The sequence below is a fragment of the Chiloscyllium punctatum genome, chromosome 15, assembly GCF_047496795.1.
Source record: "Chiloscyllium punctatum isolate Juve2018m chromosome 15, sChiPun1.3, whole genome shotgun sequence".
In the NCBI taxonomy this organism is placed as follows: domain Eukaryota; kingdom Metazoa; phylum Chordata; class Chondrichthyes; order Orectolobiformes; family Hemiscylliidae; genus Chiloscyllium; species Chiloscyllium punctatum.
The window spans coordinates 8,008,895-8,021,215 of record NC_092753.1 but is presented as its reverse complement, the minus strand read 5'-3'; the positions used below and the strand labels follow the sequence as shown (position 1 = coordinate 8,021,215).

The 12,321-nt window shown below is 40.1% G+C and overlaps 1 protein-coding gene across 3 annotated transcripts in view; it reads left to right on the top strand.

Annotated features, from left to right (window-relative positions):
• rb1 (retinoblastoma 1) overlaps positions 1–12,321 on the top strand; it is a 206,405-nt gene that overhangs the window by 43,614 nt on the left and 150,470 nt on the right. For all 3 annotated transcript variants that reach the window (XM_072584569.1, XM_072584568.1, XM_072584570.1), the window contains 2 exons: positions 7,088–7,198; positions 12,058–12,206. In XM_072584569.1, coding sequence (XP_072440670.1) covers positions 7,088–7,198; positions 12,058–12,206 — 260 coding nt within the window. The remainder of the gene's footprint in view (positions 1–7,087; positions 7,199–12,057; positions 12,207–12,321) is intronic.

Genomic DNA, 12,321 nt, shown 5'->3' with positions numbered 1-12,321 from the left:
GAGGATAGTGGGCTAGTGTAGGTTAGGTGGGCTTGGATCGGCGCAACATTGAGGGCCAAAGGGTCTGTACTGCGCTATATCTTTCTGTGTTCTATGTTCTATGAGCAGACAGATGGGACTACTTTAGTTTGGGATTGTGTTCAACATGGATTGAAGAATCTATTTCCATGCTGTATGACTCTACGTGCAAGTTAGGTGGATTGGCCAGGGAAATGCAGGGATGGGAGGGAGCTGTGGGTCTGGGTGAGAGTATTTGGAGGGTCGATGTAGACTCGATGATCTGAGTAGGGATTCTATGATTCTAATAATGAACTGAATCAAATGGCCAGACTTTGTTTCTTTTCATTACCTCGTGAAATTGAAACACCTTTTGGGAATCTTCACATGAGCAATTTAATGAAGAAATAAGACCATAAGACATAGGAGTGGAAGTAAGGCCATTCGGCCCATCGAGTCCACTCCGCCATTCAATCATGGCTGATGCGCATTTCAGCTCCACTTACCAGCGTTCTCCCCGTAGCCCTTAATTCCCCGAGACAACAAGAATATATCAATCTCGGCCTTGAAGACATTTAGCGTCCCGGCTTCCACTGCACTCTGCGGCAATGAATTCAACAGGCCCACCACTCTCTGGCTGAAGAAATGTCTCCGCATTTCTGTTCTGAAATGACCCGCTCTAATTCTAAGGCTGTGTCCACGGGTCCTAGTCTCCTTGTCTAATGGAAACAATTTCCTAGCATCCACCTTTTCCAAGCCATGTATTATTTTGTACATCTCTATTAAGTCTCCCCTTAATCTTCTAAACTCCAACGAATACAATCCCAGTATCCTCAGCCGTTCCTCATATGCTAGACCTGTCATTCCAGGGATCATCCGTGTGAATCTCCGCTGGACACGTTCCAGTGCCAGTATGTCCTTCCTGAGGTGTGGGGACCAAAACTGGACACAGTACTCCAAATGGGGCCTAACCAGAGCTTTATAAAGTCTTAGTAGTACATCTCTGCTTTTATATTCCAACCCTCTTGAGATAAGAGACAACATTGCATTCGCTTTCTTAATCACAGACTCAACCTGCATGTTGACCTTTAGAGAATCCTCGACTTGCACTCCCAGATCCCTTTGTGCTTTGGCTTTATTAAGTTTCTCACCATTTAGAAAGTTGTCCATGCTTTTATTCTTTTTGCCAAAGTGCAAGACCTCGCACTTGCTCACATTAAATTCCATCAGCCATTTCCTGGACCACTCTCCCAACTTGTCTAGATCCTTCTGTAGCCTCCCCACTTCCTCAGTACTACCTGCCTGTCCACCTAACTTCGTATCATCGGCAAACTTCGCTAGAATGCCCCCGGTTCCCTCATCCAAATCATTAATATATAATGCGAACAGCTGTGGCCCCAGCACCGAACCCTGCGGGACACCGCTCGTCACCGGCTGCCATTCTGAAAAAGAACCTTTTATCCCAACTCTCTGCCTTCTGTTAGACAGCCAATCCTCAATTCATCCCAGCAGCTCACCTCGAACACCATGGGCCCTCACCTTGCTCAGCAGCCTCCCGTGTGGCACCTTATCAAAGGCCTTTTGAAAGTCTGGATAGACCACATCCACTGGGTTTCCCTGATCTAACCTACTTGTTACCTCTTCAAAAAATTCCAACAGGTTTGTCAGGCATGACCTCCCTTGACTAAATCCATGTTGACTTGTTCTAATCAGACTCTGCTCTTCCAAGAATTTAGAAACCTCATCCTTAATGATGGATTCTAGAATTTTACCAACAACCGAGGTTAAGCTGATTGGCCTATAATTTTCCATCTTTTGCCTTGATCCTTTCTTGAACAATGGGGTTACGACAGCCATCTTCTCATCATCCGGGACCTTTCCTGACTCCAGTGACTCTTGAAAGATCTCAACCAATGCCTCTGCTATTTCCTCAGCCACCTCTCTCAGAACTCTAGGGTGTATCCCATCGGGGCCAGGAGATTTATCAATTTTAAGACTTTTTAACTTTTCTACCACTATCTCTTTCGTAATGGCAACCATACTCAACTCAGCCCTGTGACACCCTTTAATTTTGGGGATATTACTCATGTCTTCCACTGTGAAAACTGACGCAAAGTACTTGTTAAGTTCTCCTGCTATTTCCTTATCTCCCATCACTAGGCTTCCTGCATCAGTTTGAAGTGGCCCAATGTCTACTTTTGCCTGTCGTTTGTTTCTTATGTACTGAAAGAAACTTTTACTATTATTTCTAATATTACTGACTAGCCTACCTTCATATTTGATCCTCTCATTTCTTATTACACTCTTTGTTATCCTCTGTTTGCTTTTGTATCCTTCCCAATCTTCTGATTTCCCACTGTTCTTAGCCACTTTATAGGATCTCTCTTTTTCTTTAATACATTTCCTGACTTCCTTTGTCAGCCAAGGTTGTCTAATCCCTCCCCGGTTAATCTTTCTTTTCTTGGGAATGAACCTCTGTACAGTGTCCTCAATTATACCTACAAACTCCTGCCATTTTTGCTCTAGTGTCTTCCCGGTTAGCCTCTGCTTCCAGTCTATTTTAGTCAGTTCCTCTCTCATGCCCTCATAATTACCTTTATTCAACTGTAACACCATTACATCCGATTTTGCCTTCTCCCTTTCAAACTCCAGACTGAACTCTACCATATTATGGTTGCTACTTCCTAAGGGTTCCCTTACTTTAAGATCTTTTATAGAGTCTGGTTCATTGCAAAGCACTAGGTCCAGAATAGCCTGCTCTCTTGTGGGCTCCATGACAAGCTGTTCCAAAAAGCCATCCTGTAAGCATTCCATGAATTCCCTTTCTTTGGATCCACTGGCAACATTATTTACCCAGTCCACCTGCATATTGAAGTCTCCCATGATCAATGTAACCTTGCCTTTCTGACATGCCTTCTCTATTTCCTGATACATGTTGCGTCCCTGCTCCTGACTGCTGTTAGGAGGTCTATACACAACTCCAATTATGGTTTTTTTGCCTTTGTGGTTCCTCAATTCCACCCACACAGACTCCACATCATCCGACGCTATGTCATTCAATACCATAGATTTAATTTTGTTCTTAACTATCAAGGCAACCCCACCCCCTCTGCCCACCTCTGTCTTTTCGATAAGTTGAAAAACCATGGAGGTTTAACTGCCAGTCCTGACCCCCCCTGTAACCAAGTCTCTGTGATGTCTACTACATCATAATCATTCACTATTATCTGTGCCATTAGTTCATCGGCTTTGTTATGAATGCTACGAGCATTCAGGTAAAGTGCCTTAATGCTAACTTCCTTATCATTAGAGATGTTGGAAGTCATATGTCCTAAGTTATCCTTGCTTTTTTCTGCATTCTCAGTCTGCCTCAATTTTAAATCCGCCTGGAAACATGCTATCCTGCTGCTTATCTTTCCATTTACCTCCATACTCCCTGTCGCTTTCACTTTCCCTTCCCCCCCCCCCCAACTCAGAAGTTTAAAGTCCTACTGACCACCCTATTTATCCTCTTCGCTAGAACATTGGTACCTGATCGGTTCAGGTGGAGACCGTCCCAACGGTACAGATCCCCCCTGTTCCAAAACTGATGCCAATGCCCCATGAAGTGGAATCCCTCTTTCCCACACCAATCCCTTAGCCACGTGTTTACTTGCCTAATTTTCTTGTCCCTATGCCAATTGGCACGTGGCTCGGGCAGTAATCCGGAGATTATGACCCTTGAGGACCTGTGCTTCAATTTCCTGCCTAGTGCTTCGTAATGCCCAAACAGGTCCTCCACCCTGGTCTTGCCTATGTTGTTGGTACCAACGTGGACCACAACAACTGGATCCTCCCCCTCCCGCTCCAATATCCTTTCCAGCCGGTCAGAGATGTCTCGCACACTGGCACCGGGCAGGCAACACACCATGCGAGACTCCCTATCCGGCTTGCAAAGGATACTATCTGTCCCCCTAATTATAGAATCCCCTATAACCACTACTTATCTATTAGCTCCCCCCTCTTGAATGGCCTTCTGCACCATGGTGCCTTGGTCAGTTGGCTCATCCTGTCCAGAGCCCTTTTGCTCATCCGAACAGGGAGCAAGAATCTCGTACCTGTTGGACAAGGTCAAGGGCTGAGGCTCCTCCACTCCTGAACTCTGGTTCCCCCTACCTGCCTCACTTACAGTCACACTCTTTTGTGCCTGATCACTAGCTGAATGTGAATTAATTAATCTCCCAGGTGTGACTGCCTCCTGAAACAAAGCATCCAGGTAACTCTCCCTCTCCCGGATGTGCCGCAGCGTTTGAAGCTCAGATTCCAGATCATCAACTGTGATCCAGAGTTCTTCCAGCAACCAACACTTGCTGCAGATATGGTCACTGCCGTTCACAATGGGATCAGCCAGCTCCCACATCATACAGCTACAGCAACAGCACATCACCTGCCCAGCCATCTCTGCTTAGTTAGTTAATTACTTACTTTGTACAAGTATGAGTTAGAATACCTTCTGATACCTCTCTGCTATAGTTTTTTTTTACCCTAAGTAAGGACTTGATGTATACACACACAAAAAAAAAGTAAATTTTTAACTAGTCCCTGGTAAAGAAATAAAAATCCTTACCTTAAAAGAAAAAGCAGAGTAGTTAAGAAGGTTAGAGGAGGAGGGTGGATGGGAGATACTACAGGTGTAGAATCTCGGGTTTAGCCGCCTTCCGGACTTATATACTCACGTTTCCTTCCCTCACAAATCAAAAGTTGTTGCTATTGGAACAGACAATAAGGGTGTCATGTGGCACGGCTTGAACCCAAGAACACAACTGAGGCCATCTTCATGTATATGGAACTTGGCTATCAGTTTCTGTTCGGTGCATCTGCATTCTTGTGCTACGTTTGACCTCACCATACTGTTCTGTATAAAGTCTTCCTTACTGTACTATTCTGACACCATCACCTTGGTAATGTGGTGTGATCTTGCTGCCTTTATTTTTTTGTGCAATTTTGGATTACTTGTTACTTTGGTTAGACCCTCAGTATGCGGCTCTTATACCTAGCATGTTATTCCAATCATTGGATTTATCTCCAGTATCACCTTATTTTTATTTTTTTGCAATTATCTCTGTGCTTCAATTAAGCAGATTATAGGTCATCCCTTCACATGTTACTCAGCTGTTAACACTTTACACACACCATCTGACACTACTGATCACCTGCAGAGACCTATTATTTGGCCTTTCGATACTCCACTCACACCGTTTGTATGATCTTTTGATCTCTCTAATTCTGAAGTCTGTGCCTGGGTGCACTCTTCACTTCACCTGATGAAGGGGCAGTGCTCTGAAAGCTTGTGATTTCAAATAAACCTGGTGTCATATGACTTTTGACATTGTCCACCCCAGTCCATATCAAGGTTTTTGGGCTCATTTTTTGAAAATGTTTCAATTTATATCCTAAAGAATTCACTGAAATGAATATTTTCCTTTGTTTCATTAATAACCACTGAGTGTCTCACCAGAATGAAATTTTGGACACCTCAGTTGTATTAGAATCTTACAAAACATGTGTTGCATTCAAATAGTTTCCTTTTCATGTAAAGAAATGCAGTGTGAAAAAACTATTTCCTGCCACCATGTCTGGTATTCATTTCATTTGATGAATATAAAGTGATTTCAGGAAATTTGAGCTGTAGGTTTTCCAAGTTCAGTGGAAACTTTGATTTTGTTATAAAGTACAGTGATGTTCTTCAAAATTAACTTCTTAGTACACGTTCACTGAGTAGTGATGAATGCTGGATGAGTCTCCAATTATTAGCGTAAAGAACAACCACTATCTCTCAATTTGTGATTATGAACAGAAATTGTATATTTTAGCATTTTTTATTCGAAGTTTGCGAGAAGATTTGTAGCTCGGGTGCTCGTTGTTGTGGTTCTGTTCGCCGAGCTGGAAATTTGTGTTGCAGACTTTTCGTCCCCTGTCTAGGGGACATCCTCAGTGCTTGGGAGCCTCCTGTGAAGTGCTTCTGTGTTGTTTCCTCTGGCATTTATAGTGGTTTGTCTCTGCCGCTTCCGGTTGTCAGTTCCAGCTGTCTGCTGCAGTGGCCGGTATATTGGGTCCAGGTCGATGTGCTTGTTGATTGAATCTGTGGATGAGTGCCATGCCTTTAGGAATTCCCTTGCTGTTCTCTGTTTGGCTTGTCCTATAATAGTGGTGTTGTCCAAGTCGAATTCATGTTGCTTGTCATCTGCGCGTGTGGCTACTAAGGATAGCTGGTGATGTTGTTTCATGGTTAGTTGGTGTTCATGGATACGAATCGTTAGCTGTGTACAAAATCCCATGCAAGGACTGCACAAAACACTACATAGGACAAACAGGAAGACAGCTAACGATCCGTATACACAAACACCAACTAGCCACGAAACGACACAACCAGTTATCCTTAGTAGCAACACATGCAGATGACAAGCAACATGAGTTCGACTGGGACAACACAACTATTATAGGACAAGCCAAACAGAGAACAGCCAGGGAATTCCTAGAGGCATGGCACCCATCCACAGATTCAATCAACAAACACATCGACCTGGACCCAACATACCGGCCACTGCAGCAGACAGCTGGAACTGACAACCGGAAGCGGCAGAGACACACCACTATAAATGCCGGAGGAAACAACACAGAAGTGCTTCACAGGAGGCTCCCAAGCACTGAGGATGTCACCTAGACAGGGGACGAAACGTCTGCAACACAAATTCACAGCTTGGCGAACAGAACCACAACAGCATTTTTAATGATCTGTTTTTGAAAGAGATGTAAAATCCCTAGGCAATTATCTAAGCTTAGATATTACTGAAATATTTCTGGAAACTGTAGGTTTTTGTTTTGCTTGAAGGATAAAGATACTTGTCATTTACTTTTTATAAAAAAAATCACACAGAATGTACTTTAAGTTTCACACTGATGCACTACATGCAATTTTGGTTTAGTATCTAGAGAAAAAATGGTTTTGTAAGCAAAGATATATTGTTCTTAAGTTGTACATTTATAGTTCAAATGAATTGCAATAAATCACACTAATGTTGTGCCTTTGGTACTTGTATTCTGCTTTCAGGAAAGCTGCTACAGATGGAAGATGACCTTGTGCTCTCTTTCCAGTTGTTACTTTGTGTCTTGGAGTACTTTATCAAGATCTCACCCCCTACAATGATTAAGGAACCTTACAGTAGGTTTTAAAAATAACAACAAAATTTGATTTCCATTGTTATTCTTGAAAATTTAACCATTCATTAGTTCCTGGAAAATTTTGGAAATGAAATGAAGCTCCATGTTTATTACATACCACTATTATTTATTCTGTCTTAAACTTACTTTTGTTAAACCTAAATATTGTGCAGGTAGTTAATGGAGTTAAATTATAATCCAAAAGTTACCCAAATGGCAGTGAATTGCTAAGTTGAGTAATGACATCTTGAATGAGGTTGTCAGAGGGTGCCTGTGAAGCCATGTGCTATCAATCGTCATACTTTTGGCTGACCAGGGGACAGGAAATGGTGATAAAATTAAAAGGAACACGAAATGAAGCTTCCAAACACTAAAGAATCAAGCTTTACAATTCTATAATCTCTCAATTTTTAAATCAAATATTGTAATTAGCTGACTATTTACCAATGTAAGTAATAACAATTTAAGAAAAAAGCTTGGATACAGCTAAGTTTGAGATTAAAATAGGGAAAAGGGTTAAGAACTGTTATTAAAAAAAAGAATGTTTTTGACATATAAGTTACATGAAGGCAGGCATAGCTAATAGAACCTTTTTTATTACTTATGTGTATGATATTCCTCATCTTTAGCGGTTTAGTGAAGCTGAATGGTACTGGTTGTGTCAACAGCAAGAGAATTGTTCAAATATGTTCAGTCATTACGGGGTTTATGAGCAAGCGGCTGGGTTTTATTATGAATTTGGATTCTCCTTTTATTCTTTGTGCTAATTGAAATCATGTAAACATTCATCACAGACCTGGTGATACTTATATTTTTGACTACTTTAAATTACTGATCTCTCAGGATGTACTAAACATTGCAGACTTGTATAGGGCTCGAATGTTTTACTGTAAAAGAAGTTGTAAACTTGCTTATTCCAGCTAAATGAATACTTGAATAGGCAAGTCACAAATAATATAACTTATGAAAGTCCTTTTGAACTAGAGTCTTGCAACCAACTTGGTATTCCATATTTTCAGAAAGTCCCAGGTTCATTGAATGAAAGTTATGTACCAGCAAGTGACACTTGGTTTTGAAACTTTTACTTACAAGTTGTGTTTTTGGGCGTCAAGCCCTCAACTTAATTATGTTGGTTCTTAGATTGCTTAACTCCAAAGATTACTCTAATACTGTGACTAAATTTATTTCTGTTAGATTTAAGGCTGCAGGGAGTTTTTAATTTCGTACAGAGGTGCAATGAAGCTTGCATTTTGAGAACCCAGTGTACTTTGGGCCAATGATTTAAGACAGTTGTTCATTTTCGGTAATCACATTTAAAATTAATACATTAATAGGTAGTTAGTGGCACGTAACTTCACAGGTGCAAGTAAAAGCATGTTCCATGCAAGTTATTGGCTTACAGAAGTTGCTTCAGAAATCTAAAAAGAAAGATTAGTGCATTAACTTGCTGTCTTATTAAACTGTTTTATTATCAGACTGTGGTATGTTCCTTGATTTCATCCACGCTATGCTTTGAATTATTCACAGCACCCAGACAAGGAAATTTGGGAGTGAGAATTCCCACTGCTGATTTGTTATCTATTGTTCCATTTCTTCAAATGGTGGAAGTGTTCCCTCTACCTTTTGCACTTGTTATCGACCCTTTTCTCCAAAACAGTTTTAGAATGTCATATGTTCTTGATGGCACACCTAGTTGTTCTTCAAAATTATTTAAATTAAATGCTAAAGGAAGTTCTTTAAAAAGCTTTCTATTGTTTGGAGCAGTATTTTTAAATTTGGAATGAGGGTGTCGCTGGCTAAGCCAGCATTTATTGACCATGTTTAATTACTCGGAGTTGTTAATTTCCTTCATTAGTAATTTTTTTACAATGTGATAGTGTATAAATAGTTGCCGTTCAGACAAATTCTATTCCAGATTCTTTTTTATTGAACTCAGATTTCACCATGGTGGGATTTGAACCAATGTCCCCAGAATGCGCATCTAATTACTAGTAGAGTGAATTTACAATTTGCATTATCAATACTCCTTATGAATACGTCTCTCTCTAGTAGTTCCTTGAGGTGAAAAGGAATGATTTTAAAGTATTTTAATTTGTAAATGTGATGTGTCTGTTGCTCCCTAGGCTAGTATTGTTGCCCATTTCTAATTTCTCCCTCAAGAAGATGGTGGTGAGCTGCAGCTCATCACTCAACTCTGAACAGGAAACACACTCCGCTTTCCCATCTGCCATAGGTGTAGTGGAAGGATTTATATATTGATAATCAGTTTGTTTGACCACATTATGGACAAGCCTTCCACAGTCATCACTTACCACAGTCTGACTAAACTAAGAGATTTTGGCTCTGAGACACTGACACAGTCAACTGAGCCACAAGATATCTTAGAGCTGTTTGACTGATTGCAGTTACAGAAGCTGCAATTACCATTGTAATTGTAAGTTTAAACTTGAGAAAGCTATGAAGTCTCAGCTGAGATATTTGAAAGAATCCGTCTTAATTACTATTTGATTATCACTGCTTTTTTAAACTTTGATTAGTGGTACCCTGTAATCCAGGGATGCTATCACTTTCAAGTGTGGAAGGGGTTAAAATAAAACAGACAATTTAACCAAGACAGGCAGGTTCAAAACAAAATACATGTGGACCAGCACTGACCATAACTTGTTCCATGTAAGAAATAGGTGTTGAGCAATTTGTCATTTGGCAAACTGCAGCTTGTTCTAGTTTAAGCAAAAAGGAAGCAGGAAACCACATTTAACTTCTGTGGTGGGAATCTAAGGCAAATGACCCCATCTTAAGCGTGGGGTAACCAAAGCGGCATGTGATTGGTCTATTGTGTTGCTAAGACTTGAACATTACTATGTAATTGGTCAATAAGAAGAAACTGATGCATGATTGATACAGATTTGTGTATTAAAAATGTGATTGTAACTGCCAAAAGGCAGAATGTCTAGGCAAGGGTGACCTTTGACCCTTTAAGGATGAGTCCCTTGCACTGCAAGTAATAAAGATGCTGTGTGTGTATGTATGTGTAAAAAAAACTGTCATCTGACTGGTTCTTGTGTCGTAGAAACATTATTAGTGCTACATTTATTATTTGCAATAATCAAGTGTTTTAAGAATGTCTCAGCAAATCTGAAATTGATGTGCCTTCTGTTCACTGCTGAGCAGCAATGAAAGCACAAGTGAGTCAGCCCCCTTTTATTCTGTCTCTTCTATCAAATGTGAGATGTTTCCCCTTCTGAGATACCAGACCACAAAATAATTCTGTGCTGCCAGACCTCTCATTACCCCACTACAATTCTGTCATACCTTTCATGATACATAACTCAGTAAAGCCCAGGATGTTCCCAGTCAAATTTAACCAGTTGGAAAAAAAGTTAATGTTGACTTTTTTTTAAAATGGAATTATTTTCTTGGAAATTTAAAAGGATAGATAGCTAAATGAAATATGACCAATATAATAAGTGAAAAAGTACTGTAAAAATTGACCATAAGTAAACAGGAAATACTGCGCATGTTGAAAATCTGATCTAAAAGCGAAGTGTTGGGAAAACTTAGGTCTGACAGCATCTAAAGAGAGAGAAATTTATTGTTTTAGCAGAACGTCTGTTCTCAGGTGCGCATGCTTATGTCTGTGTGGTTTTACAATGGCTGATGCCCACCCAATTAAATGTCCATCTGTTTGTCTCTAATTCTTTTGTGCCACTTTAAACTGAGGAATAGGTAGTGAATGCTTGTTGTCGTCCACTTTCTGGCAGGGTCCTACTTTAAATTGCTTTAATTGTTGCTGTAAAGCACTGAACTGGCCTAGTCTGATTTTTTTTTTGCATGTGGTGTTCCACCAGGTAAACGTAGCCTTATTTCTGGCCGTGTTGCCCTCTGGTTGTCACCACTTGCAGCTTAGATAGTGAGAAACATTGCACCACAAACCTATCAGAAAATCCGGTGTTTTTTGACTATGGAAAGAGTTACAAGACCATAAGATATAGGAACAGAATTAGGTCATTTGGCCCACTATGTTTGTCAATGCCATTCTCCTGCCTTCTCCCTGTAACACTTGATCCCCGTACTAATCAAGAACCTATCTGTCTCTGACTTAAGTGTAATCAATGACTTAGCATCATTGTCTTCCAAGACAATGAGTTCCACAAGATAAAGAGAAAGCTATTTTTCAGACTGGAAGACAATAAACTCAATTCAGATTCGTTAGGAGAGCTGTGATACGTTACAGTGAAATGCTAGCAAATCCGTTGAAATGCCATGATTTGAGTTAAGTGAGATCACTGTACGATATGGGGCATTATAGTATGTTCTTCATTTTGTATCATGTTAAGTAAACATACTGATTGCACTCAATACATGTAAACTTTTTTTTTAAGATACATTTATACCTTTTATTGCTTTACTGTGTATATGTGTGTATATTTGTCTGAATGTGTGTAAATATCTATACTGTATAAAACAAATTTCATTGTGATCACCTGTTTCTGAAGATTGTAATTAGAAATGGTGATCAATTAAAAGTAAAATTCTAAATGAAACTGCATTTAGCAGTTTCTCCTACAATCCTGGTTTAAAAATCCTGCACAGCTATTACAATATAGCATTTTAAAGTGTGTGGAATTTACATTCCAAGCTCCTCTACTGGAATTCAATTATGGCAGTCTCAGCCACATGGAACAATTACGTCTCTTGGTGGCTTGATTGCAGTATTTATTTTTTGTATGTTTTATGTGTTGCCATTCATTTGTGTATGTAAGATAGTAGGTAAAATGTAAGAAATAAGTTGTACAGGAAAGCTGTGCTTATGATGTACTGGTAGATTTGTGTAATTTACTGAAACTACGTTTCTTCCAGGAGCTGCTGCGAACAGTGTAATTTCCAGTGGCCTGTCACGATCTTCTAGACGAAGTCAGACCAGAATTACACAAACAGCCAATTCAGTTGAAGTAGACACCAGAGTTATGGAAATCCTTTGTAAGGAAAATGAGTGCAATGTGGAAGAGGCAAGTTGATAGTGTATAAAAATTGGGAATAGAATGAAAAATCAAAAGATGTGCAAAATGGAATGGTCGTGTTCTAAATTTCTTCCATAACTGAGGAATACTTCATAACCCATAT